The 23,484-nt window shown below is 41.6% G+C and overlaps 1 protein-coding gene across 1 annotated transcript; it reads right to left on the minus strand.

Annotated features, from left to right (window-relative positions):
• Window positions 1-723: 723 nt before the first annotated feature.
• LOC116113430 (exopolygalacturonase-like) lies at window positions 724-10,843 on the minus strand. The gene is made up of 8 exons (XM_031399590.1): window positions 10,550-10,843; window positions 7,891-8,000; window positions 7,375-7,508; window positions 5,872-5,920; window positions 2,068-2,158; window positions 1,685-1,984; window positions 1,060-1,575; window positions 724-951 (listed from the first exon to the last, which is right to left on the minus strand). Exons 1-8 carry the CDS (start codon window positions 10,841-10,843, stop codon window positions 724-726), a joined length of 1,722 nt encoding a protein of 573 aa, XP_031255450.1.
• Between the last annotated feature and the right edge of the window lie 12,641 nt (window positions 10,844-23,484).

Here is a 23,484-nt window from a genome sequence, read left to right on the forward strand (position 1 = left end):
TTCATTTTTGAAAGGTTAATTTTTTGAGATTTTGCATTAGGGACGGACTATGTGCACTCATAAAGTGGTTATGACATGTATTTTCTGAAGGCTAGACATAATCCCATGATTATTTAGTTCTTGAACTTTGCAGGTCAAAGACCAAATTTCTTAACTTCTTCTTTCATTTTGATTTTAATTCCATTTTATTAACTAAAGCTTCCCATCACATTTTCTTCCATGCCTTATTTACAATTTTCCTTTCCATTTTTTTTTAAGGAAATTAAACGAGCATATTACAGCCGGCTTACTCTGAAACACAAAAACATGATTAAAATTTGTTTTTTAAACCAGTAGATTGATGTTCATTAATAAGGAAAACACTATGAAAACAGAAATGATGTTTTAGAATTGATGAAAAAATATTTTCTAATTGTTAGTTGCAATTTGTTCAGTCAAATGACTAGAAGAAGCCTAGTAAAGGATTTCCAAAAGCAATTAACTTTCTAAGCCAAATCTTTAAATCCACCACAACGTAAATAAGGTTAAGAAGACAAATAAATATGGGGCTACGCATATTTATTTGTAATGAACATAATAAAATTAATTTAACTAATATGTAAATGATTGAATACATCATTTCATCGAGTCATGAATATACATGCATGAAAAGAGTTTATGCTGTGTGGAATAATACGATCCATAAATATTTGGAACAAAATTAAGCAGTGCTATCAAGATCCCTCAACCCCTGCATGCAGGCGGGTCCATTACACCAGAACTCTTGGGTCTGATGTTACTGCATTCAGATTTTGCTGGTCCTTTTCCAATGTATTTAAGTTGAATATCAGCAACCTCCACACCTTCACATGGTGTGCCACTACTACAAGCAAGTTTCATAGCAATAGGAGTAGCAGAAGTGCCCCGAATTTTCTTGAAGCTAATGTTACTAAGCTTAACACGTGATGGAACCTGAAGAAAAGGAAAGATACATCAAGAAATGACATGATTATTAATATCATGATCATTCCAATAAAAAAAGTTTGACATGTAACATGTATAACTGTATTGAGCTAGTACCTTTGTATTGCATTGATTCCATGGACAGTATACTTGATCTATGAGGATAGGATTGCTGACATTAATCATGTTAATGTCTTCAAAATGAATCATAGATGCAGAGTTAACAGTAGAAGCTGGCCAAGTTTTTATTCTAACACCGTTGTCAGTATTCGTTAAAGTGCAATTCTTGACAGTGACTCCAAACACTGGCTCTTCTTTCTCAAACTTTCCTAAGCTTCCTATACTGATACCATGACCAGGTCCGCATCTAACATTAGTGATTGATATATTTTTGCTACCATCACCAATGGAGACACAATCATCACCTGTTTTGATGAATGAATCTATTATGTTGATTCCACTAGATCTCCCAATATGGATTCCGTCAGTGTTGTGGCTATCAGCAGGGGCAATAATGTAAAAGCGTTGAAAAGTTAAGTTGTTGCAACCTAGGACATTAATATGAAATTGTTTGCTGTTCAAGGATCTTATATTCTGGACAAAACCATGGGTGATGAAGTCGAACCTTATATTCTGTTACATAATGAAAACAAATGTTGTTAGTGTCGTCATATATATCATACTAGCTTTTTAACTACTTAATTAGTTATGCATGCTAGATATGATTGAGTTATAAACTTACAATGGGAAGTTGTTTGCAAAAGTTTTCGCCACAAGTACCCCAAGCAGAGGCTCCTTGGCCATCGAAAGTTCCACCACCTGACAATGTGAAGTGTTGGATACGTTGGAAAGTAATCCAACTTCCATCCTTCGTCACTTTGCTATCAGTTAAGGCCTTAAGGGTGCCTTGAACTGCAACCTCAATAGCAGCCTTGCAGGGACCTTCAAAAGTCACAGGACTTAATAAGAATATCCCCTTTGGAATAAACACTTTGCTTGGAATAGTTGACGCACATGCTTTGTTCCACGATCTGGTTAAAGCCTTAGACAATTGCAAACACCATTTAAATAAGATGATTAATTATTATCCATACATATTTTGGATTGCATCAGACATGTAATTACCTGGTTGATATCAGCTCCAATCTTTGCACCTTCTTTTGTCACATCGAAAATTGACTGACCTCTACTTGTTGACACAAGCAATACCAAGACAAAGTTTGCCACTATGAATTTCACCATGTTTTCCATCATAATTCTTTTATTCTTGTCTTTTATTCTACTACACTCTTATTGATGAACAGGAAAATGTTAATTATATAATGAAATGTTATTTCTCTATGAGCCATTTTATAGTTCAATGAAGAAGCTCATGCCATTAATCTCTAACAAAATATTTTAGCTAATTTTTGTATTTGTAGTATGTTGTAACGTAATCCTCATATTGTTCTCTACTTTTAGTTTAACTTCGTTTAATTTTTATGAAAGTTGATGAACTAATGTGACTTATGAGAGGATCAATGAGTTGATGATTGATGGTTAGTTTGTTAATAACAATATTGTCTAGTTGAAACAAACACTTTTTAATTCAAATTCATGATTATTATAAGTTTAGTTAGCTACTGTTTTTCCATTTCTCAACAAGGAATAGGTCAATTAATGAACGAATAATTAAATTCTTAACAAGAAATAATAAGAGAAGAATGAAAAGATAAACAAGAGAGAAAAGTTGCAGCATATAAAGGATCAACGTGTTAGAATATCTTGAAAAGATCAATGTGTTGGAATCTCTACATAGAAATATTAATTATTCTCTTGGAAAAAGAACTTAACATGATTTACTTAGCATCAAGGAATTTGAGATCAATTAAGGCTGAAGAAATGTGTCACATACATTGGATTATCATAGATTCTCATAAAAACTTTAAAATAAATGTTGAACTACAAGGTGTTTTAGAATAATGGAATTTTTTCTTCTCATTATGAGATAACTTTCAATGACGTTGTAGATAAATGTGATATTTGTATTTTTCTTAACATATAGTTGTGTCTAAAACAGTGTTTTAAAAGTTGGCTCGGCCTAGCCAATTAACCTGTGACCCAAGGCCTTACCGAGCCAGTTACCAATTTTGACTGTTCATAGCAAAACCTAGAGATTAGGATAACGATCGGCAAACAATTGGTAGTTGAGATTTTGGTGTTTTTAAGAGGAAGAACTGGTGAGTTGAAAGGTGGAAACGGAGATGATTTTTGATGAGTGAAACGATCGAAAATTGTAAAAATCGATTGGTGACAACAACTTGCTGTTACCGACAATTGGCGAGGCGAACAGGGATGGGGTGTGATGGGTTTTGGTTAGGAGGTTGAGGGAAGAGTTTTCATGGTGAAGGGGTGTATTGTGGTCAGAAGCAGGCCTCATTTGGCCTGGCTTGTTGACACCAGAGATGTAATTTGGGGTATTTTGCAAGATTTCAAACTTGTAGAGACTTATGGTAATTTTTAGCGGTATTTTTGTTCAAACTTTGGACATGTTGACATCATCGGTTTGACTTGTTAGTCAAACCAGTTCAATTGATCAACCCAAGGCCCAACTACTTTGTGGGGTTTCTCAATGGGTCGAGTTTTAAAACCTTGGTTTAAAGATCAAAGGTGACATTAAAAAGGATTAAAAAATAGTACTCTAAGCAAGGCTATAGCTAGAATTTATATGGCTTATTTAATTTGCAACAAATTAAAGGTGATCATAATCGCTTAGATATGAATTATACATTAGGATTGACGAATAAATTTTTAAAGACTTGTTGTATGTCAGAAAATAAAGAAATTAAAGCATAAGATTTATTACAAAAACAAATAATACGAATAGAACAACAAAGAGTTAATTTTCATATATAACCAAGGAGTATTGAAATCAATATCCAAATGCAACTTTGTTTAGCTCAGGTGTCACTGCTCTCCATAATCAAAAGTCTTCAGTTTTTTTCTTTTTCTCTTTCTTTTTCTTTTCTTTCTTTATTTTTTTAGAAACCTCAACAAAATGAGGGAAATATATATATTTTTTTTTTCAAAAAGAGGGAGAAAATATAACACCTAGCTAGTTAGTGATGGTTGTCTTGCGACTCTACGGGCCAGCTTAACTTTTTTCTCTTTTTAATATTTTTTATTACATTTTAAATATTATTAACAAACAAAATTATTTTTTAAGTTAAGTTTGGGGTATACTTGTAATTAATTCCCCAAAAGCAACTTTTGAAATCTAAAAGTTGCAAAATGCTACTTTTGAAATTCTTTAATAAAATATATTATTGCATAATTCATTTCTCCTATAAATATAATCACTATTTAAATGTGCTTACCAAACACTTTTTGGATTATAGATTACGGAATAAGTGATTATAGGAGAAGCTACAACAACCCCAAACTCACCCGTAGTTTAACTGTCCCAAATATTTTGAAAACTTACAAACACATCTAATAATCTAACGGCGATTAGAGAAATATCTTATTTTATACTATTCATAAGAACGAAAATACCCTTGTACAACGTGCCAATTGTTTAAAATATTGATTTGTTGTAGTTGATATCTAAAGGAGCTATTTAAAAATGTAGAAAGAGATGTTGGGTTTAATATTTTTCTTTTTTCTTCTTTTTTTAAGTGTGAAAATATAAAGCGGAAAATTAGAATAATATTTAAATTTGTATTTCCATTCTTTAAAACTTCTTTATGAAATAATTTAATTCTTAAGTACGTTTTTATTCTAAAACAATTTAGTTCTTAACTTATTTACCAATTTCAAATAAAAATGAGTTAAAAAATGCTTTATTACATTCAAGTACCAAGTAAAGTAAACAAATCTCATATTTTGTTCTTTATTCTATTATATGATGTTTTTTGAAGTCAACGTTCTTTTTAAATTAAAAATATAGGTAAATTGACTGCATTAGCCTTCATAGACAAGTGTCCTGAGAACTTAATGGGAACTCTGCACTTTTCTAAGCTCTTTTTCATGAGCTCAGCTTCCTGGAAATGCACCTTCAGAAAATCAGTGACCTATGAAACTGACAAGCAATTATCTCTGTTTTGTCCTGACTTAGCTATATTTTAATTATAATAAATTATCAAATTAATTCTAAGTGAGAGAAAGTCTCAGCAGCATTTGCAAGTGGCAAGAATAATTAAATTGTAGGTGGAGCTTTCGTTTGTGAATTATATATTAATTTTTATATTTAAAAAGCCAGCGCATGTTGCTTGTTTGAAAGTTGTCCAAGGATTATTATATTTAGTATAATTAATTTCTTTTAACTTGGTGATGTGGAATTCTAATTAAATAAGAAAACTAAATCAAACAAAAGAGGAAATTAAACAAAATTTTGGTTTTAAATAATGTATCCGGCATCACACTATGTTTTTGGTCACTTTCAATTTGACCAAATTAACTAATTTTTACTTATTTATTTGATTATTAATATTTATATGCACAAAGTTGTTGGCTTTTTTGTTTTTACTCTTGGATTGTTCTAAATATGCATCTCGTGAGGTTTGGTCTTAACTGATAAACCCCCTACGTATCAGTATTAACTTAAAACCCCTTGCAGTTAGGTGAGTGTCAATATTTTTCTGTTAGTTGTAATAAGATGAGGGCAAAAGAGTGAATTGCTACTAAATTTTATAGTTAAGCAATAATTAATCAAATTATTATAAGAGCTTAAAAAAAGAAGATAAATCACTTTCACCTATCGCAAAACCCAAACCCACCAACAAACGCAAAACCTTTTGGCAACCCCACTCTATAGCCTCCTGCAACCTAGCTAGCGAACCCACAGTCGCTTGCACCCCTTTCGCCATCGTGTTTCCTCCCTTCCTCGTATCTTCCCAAATTACAATAATAGATACTGTTAGGGCCAAAAATCGTCATGGGCCCAAATAAGAAAACAGGACCACCGATAAGGAAGAGACCAGGCCCAATCCCAAAGAGGCTCAAGCCAAATTAGTCCCATTTGATACGAGATATGGCCTGCCCAAACCATCTGGGTACAGGCCTCCCAGTTCTAGCTCACCTCCTGGGCCAATAGGCGAGTTCAGAGCCCACGGCCCCCATTGATCACTTTCCTATTCCTGTTCAATCTTCTATTCAAAGTCACTTTCCTGTTCCTGATCACTTTCCTACTCAAAGTGACTTTCCTGTTCAGATCACCTTCCTATTTGGACACTGGTAAGACAACTCACCACCGCCCTAACTCCTCTAGGGTTGTATCAGAATCACACTAGGACTCCTACTTCTACCAGGATTGGGAGACCATACAATCACTATATAAGCAGAGGCCAGCCCTCTCACAAGGGACACTACATTACACCTTCACACCCAAAGCTTCTACTTGAGAGCTTTACATCACCGCCGTAGTCACAGTCTCCGACTAGACTTTCGGTAACCTCTCTATTCCCTAGCCCTCACTATACTAGCCTCTTTCAGCCTTGCTGACTTGAGCGTCGGAGTGCCTACGGCAAACACCACCCCGGTGTTTCTTGTTCGCTTCACACGTTTGTTTTTCTACGTGTGCAAATGCAGCGGATCGCTAGTGGCTTCACCCTCACGGGATCAGACCCTCCTTCCGTACAGGTAGATTTTTATGTCTACATTTTGGCGCCCACTGTGGGGCCTCTAGCAATCATTCGGCTTGACGAACCCTGCTGCATAGAGGAACTTTCCATGGCTGACAACTTCGATAATGCTAATCCCAGCCTCGAGGCCAAACTGGAAGCTCTAACCGCTCTCATGCAACAGAACTTGGACAAGGTGGCTACATTGGAAGCTGAGAACAATGCGATCCGGATGGAAAACGCATCCGTTAGGTCAGAAAACCAATCCCTCAAGGAGAAGGTAAGTAAATTCTATGACCTAGAGTTCCTGCCCGGCCAAGCACCCCTCAATCGGTTCCGCACCCCTGTTCCTCCCATGCAACCTCTCCTTACGCCGGAGCCTTGACCCTCGGCCTCTGGCAAAAGGCCGCGTCCCTTAAACCTGTCTACGGTCGACAATTCTGTCCTAATTCATGGAGATAAAGATATGCCTGTAGAACACCAATCAGCCGATTCATCCCAGCATCAAGACCAAGACGATCCAGTGGTAGAAAGCCTTCATCCACAAGACCAGCTCAATCTAACCATCCTAACACATACTCCACTCGGCTCGACTCGACTCATCCTCGTGGGATGAACGGCCAAACTAAACCAACAAAACCCGAGCCCATCCATCCTGACCAACCGAATGACTATCAAAGGACTCCCCTAACCATCCATGTAGGGCGAAACGCCAGAACAGTTACCATGTGAGTCATCCAATCGGAAGGAATGACCGAAGATCTATGCTATCAGGGAACGCACGAAGGGACTCGTCAGATTACCCCAAGAGGGGTGACCTAACGGAATGTACCAAAAACAAACGCAAAGGCCGACTCGGTCATGCGGGATGACCTAGTGGCATCCCCTTCTCCTATGGAACAGGTACTAGCCAAGAGATTGGCCGATGTGGAAGCAGTGATGCGACGCATTCCAGGAATGTAGGTCCTAACCAAGAAGAGCAGGCCTCATTGTTACACAGATTCACCCTTTGTGGATGAGATCGCCCTAGTCGACATGCCTCAGAAGTTCACTATCCCCAACATGAAAATGTACGACGGCACAACCGATCCGGACGATCGTATAGCCTAGTACAAGTAGCAGATGTTCACAGTCTCAATACCCTGACCGCTTAGGGAAGCCTGCATGTGCAAAAGTTTCGGTTCGAGCTTATCCAGCCCCGCACTACAGTGGTACACGAACCTCCCAAACGGATCCATCGATTCGTTCGCTCAACTCATCGACACGTTTGTGGAAAAATTCGCCAGCAGTAAGAAACTCGAGAAGCTGTCAGCCGACTTGTATAGAGTATACTAGAGAAGGGACGAGCCATTGAGAGAGTATGTCAGCAGGTTTAACAAAGAGAAGATTTCCATCCCTGCATGCAACCCTGAGACAGCCGTAGATGCCTTCAGGAAGGGTCTCCTCCCAGACGGAGAGCTGTACAAAGAACTTACAAAGCTAGGATGCACAACAATGGAAGACACCCTAGCCCGGGCAGTGATCCAAATAAGGTGGGAGGAGGATGAGATAAACCGAACGATTCACTCTAGATACGATTCAAGGCAGAATGACAGGAAACCAGAGCACAGGCCAGCGGAACACCGCTACCAACCCCCAGCATGTAATTCGAGCAGAGTCAGGAAATCGTATGATCGTCAACCAACAAGAACCGAGAGCAGACAGTTTGGATCAAACCGATACAAAATACCGGAATACAACCTTAATGTCGAGCCAACCCAGGTGGTCATGATTATGAAAGGAATGAGATCCACCGTTAAGTGGCTAGGCAAGCTCAATCTCGAGGCGAGGAGGGACAAGACCAAATGGTGTGAGTTTCACAGCGATCACGGGCACAACACCGCAGACTGCATCGCTCTACGACCAGAGGTCGCTGCACTTCTAAAGAGGAGACACCTCTGGGATCTGCTAATTGATAAGGGGAAGAACACCATCAACCATAAGAGTTCAAAAGAACCATCACCACCACCACGAGAACCTACACCGAAAGGTTTCTGTTCTCTCATCTCCGGAGGATCAGAGATCAGTGGGGTAAGTTACTCATCAGCGAAGCGATATGCTAGAGCCAACCACCACCATGAAGTCCCAGTCCATCCATCCGGCCTCACGATCGCACACTCATCAGGTAATTCAATTTGAAGATGACGAGCCGGTCACCCTGGCCGCTCCTCATCACGATGCCCTAGTCATCTCCCTGCAGGTCACCAATATCCTAGTGAAAAGGGTATTCGTAGACGGAGGCTCATCAGCAAACATCTTATTCCTCGAAACAGTGAAGGCTATGGGACTGGAAGAGGCAAACATCAATAGGCGACCGACGCTGCTAATTGGTTTCAGCTCTAAGCAGAAGTACACTATCGGCGAAATCATCCTCCATATCTACATCAGAGGAGTGAACAAACAGACCATCTTTCTGGTAATCGACTACCCCTCGCCATACAACATCATCTTGGGTCGACCTTGGATCCACGACATGCGGGCAGTCCCATCTACCTTCCACCAGATGATCGGATTTTCAACCAAATGGGGGGTACGAGAGATCAAGGGTGAACCCAAAACTTCTAGGGATTGCTACAAGAATACCTTCAAAGGCAAGGGTAAGTCTTCGTAGCAATTACAGATTCATCCAACCCCACCGACCGAGCCAGATCAACCATCTATAGAAGAGTTGGATGAAGTATAGATACATCTGGACGATCCCGACAAAAAGACACATATAAGGTCCCGCCTCAAGCTCAAGACCAAAGAAAAGCTGATAGAGTTCCTCAAACAGAACCAAGATTGTTTCGCCTGGTCGCACGCCGACATGACCGGAATCAGTCCGAAAGCAATGGTCCACCAGCTCAAGGTAGACCTAGATCACCCACCAGTGAAACAGAAGAGAAGAAAATTCGCACCAGAGCGTAACTGAATTGTCAACGAAGAGGTCGAGAAGCTACTGAGCAATGGTATAATCAAAGAAATCCACTACCCTGAATGGCTAGCGAATGTCGTGGTTGTAAAGAAAAAGAACATGAAATGGAGAGTGTGCATCGACTTTACGGACTTGAACAAAGCCTGTCTCAAAGATTCCTTCTCGCTCCCTCATATCGATATGATGGTCGATGCAACCGTAGGTTACGAGCTCCTTAGTTTCATGGACGCTTTCTCAAGGTACAACTAGATTTTGATGCACCTGGATGACCAAAAGAAGACAGCCTTTATCACGGAGAGGGGAACCTATTGCTATAAGATGATGCCATTCGGCCTGAAGAACGCCAGAGCCACCTACCAGTGGCTAGTCAACAAAATGTTCGCCGAATACCTAGGGGACACCATGGAGGTATACATTGACGACATGCTCGTCAAGTCATTGATAGTCGAACAGCACCTCGACCACCTCAGCCAGGCATTTTCCGTCCTCAGGAAGTACAACATGAAGCTAAATCCAGCCAAGTGCTATTCGGGGTCTCGTCAAGAAAGTTCTTGGGCTACATGGTGACTCAGAGAGGGATAGAAGCCAATCTCGACCAAATTAGAGCAATCCTTGATATACCGTCTCCAACTTGCGTGAAAGACATCCAGTGCCTTGCAGGACGCGTGGCCGCCTTGAGCCGCTTCATCTCTAGGTTGGGAGACAAGTGCCATCTCTTCTTCTATGCCCTCAAGAAGTCCAAGAAGTTCGAGTGGACCGCCCCTTGAGAAGAAGCCTTGCAACAGCTAAAAAGGTACCTTACCTCCCCTTCGCTCCTATCCAAACCTGTGGATGGGGAGAAGCTCTACTCTTACCTAGCGGTCTCAAGGACAGCTATCTCAACAGTACTAGTTCGAGAAGAAGAAACGAAGCAGTTGCTAGTTTGCTATGTGAGTAAGTCGCTCCTTGATGCGGAAATGCGATACAGTCAGCTAGAAAAATTAGCCCTTTACCTTGTCCATGCATCCAGGAAGCTCAGGCTGTACTTTCAGTGCCACTCAATTATTGTACTCACCTCCTTCCCACTCAAGAAGATACTGCACAAACCAGAACTATCAGGCTGACTCCTATAGTGGACAGTAGAGCTCAGTGAGTTTGACATATCGTACCAGCCTCGCACCGCCGTCAAATCCCAGGCCTTGGCCGATTTCATTGCTGACTTCACCTCGAATACCACCACCCAAGCAGAAAGTGAGTTATTATGCATGAACGGCGAATCACCCTCCAAGTGGACCCTTTTAGTGGACAACTCGAGTAACGTAAATGGAAGCGGACTTGGAGTAGTACTGATTACGCTCGAAGGAGACATCATCCACCGGGCAATATAGTGTGGGTTTCAAGTGCATGAACAACGAAGCCGAATATGAGGCCCTCATAGCTGGACTCTCCTTAGCTAAAGAAATTGGAGTAAAGAAACTAGAGGTAAAGTCTGATTCCTAGCTCGTGGTCAATCAACTGCAAGGCACATATCAAACACGCGACTCGAAGATGACATCCTACTTGAGCATGGTCAAGGAGATGCAAGCCCAATTCGATGAGTTCTCCATCGTCCAAATCCCCAAAGCGGAGAACTCCAACACTGATGCTCTTGCCAGTCTCGGCTCAGCCCTCAAATGCTCTTCCTAGTCATCCATCCCTCTATTATTCATGCAGTGGCCTGCCAATTGGGAGGGACAACAACCAAACAAGCCGCCGGAGAACGCCATGGGAGTTGAACTAGCCGACTGCAAGATAACTCCGATAGTGAGATATTTGGAGCACAACAAACTACCATACATCAAGGCCAACTCCTTAGAAAATCATTCTCGGGCCCCTACCTCAAGTGCGCAAGCCTAGAGGAGGCCCATCGTGTCCTTGCCGAGTTACATGAAGGTGAATGTGGAAACCATGTTGGGGGACGCAGCCTTGCACACCGAGTAATTACTACTGGATATTACTGACTGACAATGCGCGCCGATTCGGTCGCCTATGTGAAGAAGTGTGACAATTGTCAGGGGTTTGCTCATGTCTCACACCTCCCACCAGAGCGACTTCACTCCATCCTCACCCCCTGGCCTTTTATGAAGTGGGGAATGGACATCGTGGGAAAACTACCGACTGCACCTGGACAGCGAGTCTTCATGTTAGCTGTGACAGACTATTTTACCAAATGGATTGAAGCCAAAGCCTTCGCACAAGTCAGAGACCGAGAGGTAAAAGCCTTCATTTGGAAGAATGTCATCTACAGGTTCGGCATACCAAAGGAAATTGTCACCGACAATGGATCCCAATTCATTAGTTCAGGCCTCAGGGATTTTTGTGACATGTGGGGAATAAAATTGAGCTTTTCGACCCTCCGCAACCCCCAGTCTAACGGCCAGGCCGAGTCGTCAAACAAGACCATCATTCAGACACTAAAGAAGCGGTTACAGAAAGCCAAGGGTGCATGGGCAGATGAGCTACCCAGAGTCATCTGGTTATACTGAACAACAGCTCGCTCGTCAACGAGCGAGACCCCCTTCTCCCTCACATATGGTTCTGAAGCAGTCATCCCAACCGAAGTATCAGTCCCATCCACCAGACTCCAATGGGCGGACAAGGAATCAAATGACCAGAACCTTTGCCAGAACCTGGACACCATCGACAAGCTATACGAACGGGCGAGCATCCGTAACACAGTCTATCATTAATAGGCCACCTGACATTACAACCGCAACGTGAGGATCCAGACTTTCAAGATAGGCGGCTGGGTCCTCCGCAAAGTCTTCCAAAACACCAAGGAGATCAACTTTGGCAAACTCGGCCCCACCTGGGAAGGCCCCTACAAGATAACCACAGAAGTAGGGAAGGGTGCTTACAAACTCTAGACCCCCAAAGGCAAAGACATCAGTAATAGTTGGAATGCCGTTCACCTCAAACGCTACTACCTCTAAGTGAGCTTATCTTTTTTCTGTTTTTCCCTTTTGTTATTTTAAAAGGGATGAGTGGGCCTATCCACCTCCTCTTAGACAGTCGGCCTCATGGCCAAACATTAATGAAGTATTATTCGAAAATCTTTCATCTCCAAATCGACTATGGTCAATCAATTATTGTTAAACACCATCAGATCGTCCATGCCCGACCCACGAAAATGCACCTTCGAATCGGCTGAAGTCGATCAATTATTTTTAACACCTTTAGATCGGCCATGCCCGGTCCACGAAATTGCATCTCCAAAATCAGCTCCTGTTGATCGATTGTTGTTTACACCATCAAATCGGCCCTATCCAATCCATGATTTCGCACCTTCGAATCAACTAAGCTCGGTCGGTTTACGAATACACCTTCGAATCGACCCAGCTCAGCTTAACACCTTAGAATCGACCCCATTCAGTTCACGAAAACACCTTCAGATTGATCCTGCTTGATCCACGGAATCGCACCTTCGGGTCGACCCTATTCGATCCACGGAATCGCACCTTCGGATCGACCCTGCTCGATCCATGGAATTACATCTTTGGATTGACCCTACTCAATCCATTGAATCACCCCCTCGGATCGACCTTACTCGATCCACGTTATCACACCATCGGATCGGCCCAATCCACGAAGAAACACCGTCAAACTAAATCAGCCCGACCTAAAACTCGCACCTTCAAGTCAGACCAAACCGACCCAAGAGCTCGTACCTCCGGGTTGACCTCACTCAATCCAAGAGACTTTGTACTCGATCGGCTAGATCGAATGAATGGTCTTTACACCAGCAATACGTAAAGAACCAAACTAGCCCAACATAAGGCTTACATGCCTTAGCCGCTGGGCCACTCTAAAGTAACATACACGACATAGTGCACCTACAAGTAAAGAAACAACAAACAGTTCGCTCATCCACGAAGACAGTACCAAAAGTCAAAATAGTCAAATATATTATATATGGCATCAAACAGCCCAATTCAGAATACAAAAAGTGACACACACGCCAAGCAAAAGGGCATCGCAAGCCCCAAAGTATATAAACAAAGAAAAACGCTAAGCATCCTCAGCATGAGCCTCATCCTCCATTGACGAATCGGTCGCCATGTCCGCACCGCCAGCGCTCAACCCAGCAGTCTAGTCGCTCGCATCCCCAACACCCGGCGGCCCCGGCTGGCTAATGTCAGGCATCTGCTGCTCGTCCTGCCCCCTAGATGACTATCTCCTTCTTCCAGCAACTCCTGCATGAGATGGATATCTTCATCCAGATCCCAATGAAAGGTCCGTCCTTCCTTGAACTCTAGCATGAGCTCACCTCGGGCCTTAATGATAGCATCATCAGCAATGGAGATGCACTGCTCCCTGAGAGACTCGACTTATATGGTTCTCTGGGCCAACTCACGCCTCAATCTCCCGACCTCACGCTCACTATCCCTGAGGCGCTGCTGACTCTCCTGCTCAGCCTTCCGGGATGCTGCCTCCCTCTGGCGCAAGCTAGTATTGGCCTTGGATACATCCTGTATCCGTTTCTCCTGCGCAACAATAGACTTCCTCAGATGAAGACTACTAGTGAGTACTTGCACAACAAAACATTACCATCAGAACAAAATTAAAAAACAAGAACACCGAATGATACTGTCATACCTGAACGGCGCGGGATACCCCCCAATCAGCGACAGCAACTGCACCCATCTGATTCAGACGCGCCTCGTCTGCCAAGAATAAGAAAGAGTCGGCTAGCTTGCTCATAGAAATCGCATCGGAATAAGTCGATACAGTAGCCGAAATCGTGAATGTAATCATCCCGGCCTCTTCATCCACAACTGCAGCATGGGACGACCCAGCCTTGGTTACAGGCTGTTGACTCGGCAGCTGCTGACTCGACGGGCTTCGCTAGCACATCATCTGCTCTCTTGTTCTCCCTGGCTGAAGATTCCCTCCTCCTCTTCTCGTAGCGTCGGGTGATAGATTCACTCGCACTCGGGACGGTCAGCTTCTTCATCAGTGACTCTGCAAGTACAAACTCTCCAAAGGTTAGTGGGTTCAGCCCGGACTCACCAAAAATGATATGGTTGCAGTATCGACTCAGAAGCATATCCCAAGTCTGCTTCAGCGAGGGGAAGGGAGTACCTCTTTGTATCGCCTCTCCTCCGGCCCAAAGAATGTTGGTCCTCAGGTTGGACTCTGCTAGCACTACTCGCTAATCCCTCTACTCTAATGGGATGGCTAACACTCTCTAGGTCGCTACGTCCAAGCCGTCCCCGCTCTGCTTAGCTCGATTGAACTCAAGCTCTGCAAACAAAAAACACAATCAAGATTTAGTAATCAAAAGTACGAAAGAAACAACTAAGTTCTCACCAGTAGCTCGCCAGCCGATCGGGATCTCGCCCTAGCCTCTCTTTCTAAAAACAGCTTGACCCCTCAGGTAGAAATATTGGTCCTTCCAGTTCTTATCACTAGACCGTAGGTCGGTCACCAAGTGAGACCGATCATGCCTCAAGTTTAACAAGTAACGACCATTTTCTTTATCATTCTCTTTCAAGAAGTACGAGTACAGTAGCTTGTGCAACCCGAACCTCATTTGGTTCTGAACACAGAGGTCTTCCAAAGCCATTAGCAATCTCCAAGTATTCGGCATAAGCTGAGACGGGACAATCATGAAGTGGTTGAGTACTTCCCACATGAGGCGAGGGACGGGTAGCCTCAACCCATTGTGAAACCACTTCTCGTAAACACTGATCTAGTCCTTTACCTCCCAGTCAACCCGCTCATATGACCACGACATCCGGACATCGACCAAACTCAGAATGTCATACAAGTTCCGGATGCACCACACATCACTATCTTTCAGCACGGGCGGATAATCTCTAGTCAAAATCCCGCTGCCCTGTTGGCTCGCCTCTTCCTTAGAGCCACTACCAGAAGAGGATGGACTACCAACTCCTTCGTAGTCTTCCCCACTTCCCCTATGCCTACCCGAACCACTCGGGCTAGGAGTACTCGTACCTGGGGCAGCTACACTAACTCCAGTTGGCACCCCAATCGAGACGCCCTCTTCAGGCATCATCAATATGGTGGGGGCACGCTCATACTCATCCCCAGCATCCACCCCAATCTTACTTGAGCTTGATGATTCAGTGTCTGACATGACGGCTCAATCGCCCAGCCCGACCCACCGATTCCGTCCTAGCTTCAGAATTCCCAAAAAACTAACTGTCAAAGAACCACTCGCCTTGAGTGAGCGACCGACCAAAGGAAGATACTCCACACAACTGTCGCTCGCCCTTCAGCACCGTTTGACCTACCCGACAACTCGTTAACTCCTAAACATCAGTTGACCTTTGCTATCGACCGACTGGCCAGATTCAACCTTTGAAACTCAAAGAAGCTAAATGTCAAATAGTCGCTCACCCCACCTGACCGACAGATTGAACCTCACTCTTCGAGTCTTAAATGTTAAGTGACCGTTCACCCCGAGCTACCAACCGAATCAGAACAGAACAGAACAGAACAATCAATAACCCTGTAACATTGGTCAACCAACTTATCGGATCCTAAACCCTGGTCGACCCTTGCTATCGACCGGCACGACCCCAGGTTCAACAAAGGTTTTCTTCTCACGCCCCAGGCGACTGACCCACATCCAAGCTCGAACCTAGGAGCCTACTCGCCCTTGCTCACCAATTCACTAACCTAAAATCACCCACTCGATCTAGATAATCGATCACCTATTCAATCCACTCTGCACGCCCCCTCACCACTCGGTCAGATAGACCGACCGAACCAAACAATACTTAATTCGACTTCGTCTTCCCGATTCTGTCCAAAACGCCCAAAAAAAATCAAAAAACCAGCCAACTTGTCGGAAACACATTGAAAATCCAAAAATCTGAGCCTATTCTAGAAAACCAAAATGCCAACACTTCTAAACTCCTCAAAACCAGTCAAAACTACTCAAATTTTCAAAAAACTTCACCCTATCATCCAAAAACCCAACAAATAACGAAAACAAACCAAAAATCAGTCCAAAGGAAAGAAGATTTACCATAAAACGATACACTATAGAGAGAAGGCCACCACCGCTCAAAGAAACCGAAACAAAAAGAAGAAAGAAAAAGGAGAAAATTTTCAAAACGCAGATAAAGCAAAAATGGAAATGGAAGACGAAGAGTCTAAAAACTCGTTTTTATAAAAGAGATCTGACGCAGGCCGACACGTGGCGACCCGTGAGTGGTCGAGGATCAGAGAAACTCCTTATTTTCCCGCCTCCAGAACGAGGATGGATCAGCACCATACGCGCGGCAGGAATCCAAGCAACCTAGGAAACTACAGTGTCGTATAGAAGACACGTTCGATCGCCTGATCACCCTAATCGAGCCAGCACACGACTGCCAGAGTGGACCCGACATGCACCCAATCTTCACAAGCCCAGGAGGTCTTCTCGGCTGGCCGATGAGCTTGGAGTGGCCCAGCCCGCACTCGTTCTCCAGATGACCAAACTAGGATGCCTTGCTCATTCGTTCTTCCATAGCGAACGAGTAGTCAACCCCTGGTCGAGACCCACATTTTACATCTACTCGATCGCCCATGTACTCTGACCGAGTGAACCTTCAATTCATTATGGTCCCTAACTCAGTCGACCCGGCATGCCGAGCAAACACCCCGGCTGTAGTACTGCAGCTTAGTTCTCTAGTCGGTCGGACGTACAGAACAAGCGCGTGAGCCCTCGAAGCCTTGTTGTCTCTTTCCCTTCGGCCCCTCACACCGATCAGGTACACCATTTTGCAATGATGGCATACTCCAGATCAGGAATGGATACCGAATGACACCCGACCAAGAGTCATTTGCAACGAATCGGATTATTCACGCCGACAATCGTTCATCCAGGAAGGAAGACCAAGCGCGCCTCGATCGTTACCTACTCTCTAACTTAAGAAACTCTTAACTCAGAGAGTGGGGGACAAACTGTTAAGGCTAAAAATCGTCTTGGGCCCAAATAGGAAAACATGACCACCGATAAGGAAGAGACCAGGCCCAATCCCAAAGAGGCCCAAGCCAAATTAGTCCCATTTGATATGAGATATGGCCTGCCTAAACCATCTGGGCACAGGCCTCCCAGTTCTAGCTCACCTCCTAGGCCAATAGGCGAGTTCAAAGCCCACGACCCCCATTGATCACTTTCCTGTTCCTGTTCAATCTCCTATTTGAAGTCACTTTCCTATTCCTGATCACTTTCCTACTCAAAGTGACTTTCTTGTTCAGATCACCTTCCTATTTGGACACTGATAAGACAACTCACCACCGCCCTAACTCCTCTAGGGTTGTATCAGAATCACACTAGGACTCCTACTTCTATCAGGATTCAAAGACCAGACAATCACTATATAAGCAGAGGCCAACCCTTTCACAAGGGACACTACATTACACCTTCACACCTAAAGCTTCTGCTTGAGAGCTTTACATCACCGTCGTAGTCACATTCTCCGACTAGACTTCTGGTAACCTCTCTATTCCATAGCCCTCACTATACTAGCCTCTTTCAGCCTTGTTAACTTAAGCGTTGGAGTGCCTACGACAAACACCACCCCGGTGTTTCTCGTTCGCTTCACGCGTTTGTTTTTTTACGTGTGCAGGTGCAGCGGATCACTAGTGACTTCAACCTCAGGGGATCAAACCCTCCTTTCGTACAGGTAGATTTTTACGTCTATAGATACCTAATCTTTTTAACATGTTCGATTTTAAAAATAATTTAATGCGAGAGATATTTTATGTCTTGATCAGTGGTGGACTTATGTTAGGCTTAGAGCTGCCATGGCCACCCAATATCCCACCAAAACTTTTAAAACTTATATATATGAATATTTATTTCACCACTTGAAATTAAATATATACCTTTGTTTGGTTCTGTTTATATATCAAATTTTACTTTTTGCCACACAAATATTATATCCTAATTTGACCAATGGTCTTGATTGTTGATCTCCCTATTTCTAAACACATAACTTGATTAATACAATCATCAAGATTCAATCCACACACACACACACACACACACACACACACACACACACATATATATATATCTGCTAATTTGAATTAGTTTTTTTTGTAATCGGATTAAAAATACAACCTTAAAAACAAGTTTAAAATGTCAAATAACAAAAGACTTTCAGCAGACTCTGTTTATACCATCTTATTTGATGTTGAAGTGATTACGTATAGGAGACAAGGGTATAAAAGTCAAGAAATTGGATGAAAGGTCAGCTTCAAAGAGCCTCTAATTTTTTGGTCATTTTATTTGACCCCTAAAATATTTTAAAGAGTATAAGGGTATTAGTTGGTTTGTTGCTCTCAGAATGCTTTGTCTTTTTGGTTTGATATTGCACTAAAATACTTTCATCCCTCTCCTCTTAAAGCCTCTCGTCGTCTACCTTATTTCTTGCTTCAGAAACCATTACCACATATTTTCTTTCTTTTCTCTCGCTTGATTTTTCACAACTCTCCCGTCCCCATATATATTTCTTAATTTCAGAATTTCTGCTCGGCACTCTTGTTCTGTTATTTAAGTTTGCACCTTTGTTGTTAATTATCTTTGTTTTATTTTCGTTTAATTTCTTCCTCTTCTATTTTTCAAACCTATTTCTGTTTAGAAAAAAGAAAAAAAAAAAGAGAAAAATCCTATCTTTCCCTTATTTCAAGTTTACACTAAGGAAAAGAAAAAGAAGAAATCCTCTCTGATTCCCTTATTTCTTTCCTTGTTCAAAATATAATCTCTTCTATTTTTCAATTTATTTATCCTTTCCCAAAAAAAAAAAAATCCCTAATTTCATAATTTCTCCTCACTAGTTAACTGTTATTGTCAATTTTTTTTTTTTTTTATTTTCATTTGATTTCGATCTCTTTTGTTTTTTGAACTTGGAAAAATTTTAAAAATGAGAGAACGTTAAAGTTGTCGACTACTTCAACATTAATGGGTTACATATACACATTTGGGAGGCCCGTTCCCCGATGAGCAGGCGGGGGTCGTGGGGATAGTGGCCCTGGGCCCATAGGCGGTTTGGGCCTTTTCCATGTATAACTGTTATAGGATTTCCATAAGTCATTAATTCCTTATTGGGTTAAGGCTTAGGAATATGAATCCTTGTAAAACTAGGTTTTGTCACTTTAAACCTCGTATATAAATATATTTTTCACTTGTTATGAATGTGATAGCAATCATAGGGTAATTCATTCATTGTAAACGAGAGAGGTGAGGAAGTATTACAATAATATTGACTCAGTTAGACGTAGCCCATATTGGGTGAACCAAGGTAAATCAGACGTGTTATTTTCTTTTTATTTACTGTCTGTGATTTGTTTTATTGTTATTTTGTTCTCGCTACTGTCTCTATTTCGTTCAATTGGTATCAGAGCTTTTAGGTTTTGTTAGATTGTGATTTAGAGATGGTTGGATTAAAGGTTGAGATTGAGAAGTTCAACGGCAAACGCTTCGAGCTTTGAAAACTGTAGATGGAGGATCTGCTCGTTGATAAGGATCTATACAGTGCCATTGTGAATGATAGGTTGACAATCAGGACATTCGCTGTTATGACGAGTGAAACATCTAGAACTGCAGCATCAAGTACGCTTGGGTCTAAACCTGGAACAACATCTGGAGGAGAATTATTAGCCACTGATCGTGTTGCACTTGCTGAATGGGACAAGATGGATTGGAAAGCCAGAGGTTTGACTCGCATCTGTCTTGAGGACTCTATTCTAACAAATGTGATGGATTAGGATATGGGTAAGAGTTTATGGTAGAAGCTGGAAAATATGTATCTGAGTAAGTCTTTGGTGAACATGCTATTCCGTCGTAAGAAACTCTATAATCTTTGTATACATGATGGCGATTTTTTTTTTTTTTTGCTCATCTAGATGAGTTTAATACTCAAGTGAATCAGCTATTGGCTATGGATGTACACCTCACCGAAGCTGAGAGAGTGGTAACATTGTTGTGCTCTCTGCCTGATACGTGGGACAACTTGATTTTTGCGATTGGTGGTGGAGGATCGACACAAATGTCATGGGAATCTGTATGTTCTACATTGTTGGAAGAGGATATGCAGAAAAGAGGTTCAGAGGGTTCATCTAGGGATGCTTTAACTGCTAGGGGACGAAATCTTGATAGGAATTCTAATAAGTCTAGCAATTGGGGGAAATTGTAAGGTAGATCTAAGAGCAAGGATAAAGGTAAGTTTAAATGTTGGAGATGTCAGGAATTCGCACATTTTAAGAAAGATCGTAGAAACAAACAGGTAAAGGGGAAGAAAGTTGAAACCTCATACAAATGAGAATCAAATGGTGATATGTATGTGGTTGTTGCATTTATGGTTGGATCAGACTAATCAGTTTGGTATGTTGATACTGGTGCGCATTTCATATAACACCTAACAAGGAATGGTTTTGTGAGTATGAGATATACATTGTAGGAAACGTTCTGTTAGGAGATGATGCTGTTGTGAAGATTATTGGTTGCAGGAAAATCAAGTTGAGGTTGCATGATGGTTCAGTGAGGACGCTCCCTAAAGTGATGCACATCCCTTGTATAAGTAGAAATCTATTCTCTGTTAGAACAATGGCTGACGTAGGCATAGTATTTAGTTGTGACTAAACATTCTGCAAGATAACTCGGGGATCTATGATTATTGCATGAGGAGTTCAATATGGTACACTTTACAGGCTGCAGGCATCAGTTGTAAGAAATTCCTCTTTGGGTGGTTATGTTTGGGAAAAGAAGGTTGAAAAAGAAATTGATTTTGCAACATTGTGGCATTAGTGAATGGAGCACACTGGGGAGCCGACTTTGTCTACTTTGGTGACTCATAAAATGGCTAAAGGTATTCCTAATTGTTCTATGAGTTTTGGGTTTTGTGAGGAATGTTTACAAGGCAAGCAAAATAGAGTTAGTTTTTAGTCGATAGGCAGGAGAGCAACAAAAATTATGGTGTTAATTCACAGTGACGTTTTCGGGCCTACTCGAATGGAATTCGTTGGTAAATCCAAGTATTACGTATCCTTCATTGATGAATTTTCTTGATACTGTTAGGTTTATTTCATGCGCAGCAAGTTTTAAGCTTTTGAGAAATTTCAAGAATTTAAAGCTTTAGTTGAGAACTAGTTTGACAGGAAGATTAAAGCTTTGTGAACTTATAATGGTGGTGAGTTTTGCTTTGGTAAGTTCGAGTAGTTTTCTGTGACACATAAAATTACAAGGCAGAAAACTACACCTTACACGCCTCAGCGGGATGGAGTGGTTGAATGTCTCAATCGGTCACTATTAGAGAAGGCTAGGTGTATGCTGAATAAGATAGATTTGGGGTCTAAATTTTGGGTTGAAGCTACTGCAATGGCTTGTTATTTGAAGAACTGGTCTTCTACCTCTCCTATTAAAGATATGACGTCGTATGAAGCTCTATATGGTAAGAAGCCTAATCTGTTCTTTATTTGGGTTTTTGGTTATGATGCGTATGTGCATGTGCCAAAGGAGAAGAGAACCAAGCTTGACAGTAAATCTGAGAAATGCAAGTTTGTATGGTTTAAGGATGGCATCAAGGGAAACAAGTTGTGGAATCATGTGAGTAGAAGTATCATCTATAGCAAAGATGTTATTTTTAGAGAGGTAAAAAAACTCATGGGAGCTCTTGAAGATCCTGAACAGTCTAAGAAAGTTTAGTTTGATGTGACTACAGTAGAGTAAGAGAAGAAGGTGACTTCTAATGTTGCTACAGAGATTGATAATGTAGAACCTATAGAATTTGATCATGAAGATAAATTTGATAGTGTGGTTGATAAGGGTTTTGTGGATGGTTTAAAGGATGATTCTGATGATGAAGTTGTGGTGTTGCCAACTTTGAGAAGATCTACAAGAGTTAGAAGGGCACCAGTTCGTTTCTCTCTAAGTGCCTTGATTGGATTGCATACAATGAATGTGATGGGTGATGAACCTAGGAATGTAAATGAAGCAAGAGCCATGGAAGATGCATATATATTTGTGGGAGCTTGCAATGAATGAAGAGATGCAGTCATTGTACAAGAATAATATGTGGGTCTTATGTATATTGCCCAAGGATAGAAAAGTAATTGGTTGTAAATGGGTGTTCAAAAGAAAGCTACAAGCAAATGGAACAATTACAAAGTATAAGGCGAGACTCATTGCAAAGGGATTCTCTTAGATTGAGGGTGTTGATTATGGTGAGATTTTCTCTCTTTGGCTAAGTTAACATCAATTAGGTATGTTCTATCTATTACTACTACGTATAATCTTGAAATTGAGCAACTTGATGTAAAGACAACATTTTTACATGTAGATTTAGAGGAGGGAATTTACATGAGGCAACCTGAGGGGTTTGTATGTAAAAGGAACGAAGACTTGGTGTGTAGGTTGAGGAAGTCTCTATATGAGCATAAACAATCACCAAGGATGTGGTGCTAGAAGTTCGACTCTTATGTTCTTCAGCATGGCTTTAGCTGCAATAACGTGGATTACTGTGTCTATGTAAAAAGGTTAGAAAATATCTTTGTTATTTCAATGCAGATGATATGTTGCTGATAGGGAATGTCAAGGAGTTGATAAATTTTGTGAAGCGTTTGTTGGCTGCACAATTTGACATGAATGATCTTGGAGCTGCAAATTTTATTTTGGGTATACAAATTACAAGAGATCATCAGAGTTGTAAATTGTGGTTAGGGCAGAGAAAGTACATTGAGGAGGTTTTGAAGAAATTTAACATGGTAGACTGTAAACCTGTGAAGACTCCTATGACTTTGGGAGTGAAATTGTCTACTAATCAGTGTCCTAATTTTGAGGAAGATGCTGAAGAAATGACATATGTGTCGTATGCTAGTGTTGTAGGTAGTTTGATGTATGCCATGGTGTGCATGCTACGTGATATTGCACAAGCAGTGGGAGTTTTAAGTCACTTTATGTCAAATCGTGGCAAGGAGCATTGGAGTGCTGTAAAGAAGGTTCTTAGATATCTG

This window comes from Pistacia vera, unplaced genomic scaffold (assembly GCF_008641045.1).
Source record: "Pistacia vera cultivar Batoury unplaced genomic scaffold, PisVer_v2 Contig679, whole genome shotgun sequence".
Lineage (NCBI taxonomy): Eukaryota > Viridiplantae > Streptophyta > Magnoliopsida > Sapindales > Anacardiaceae > Pistacia > Pistacia vera.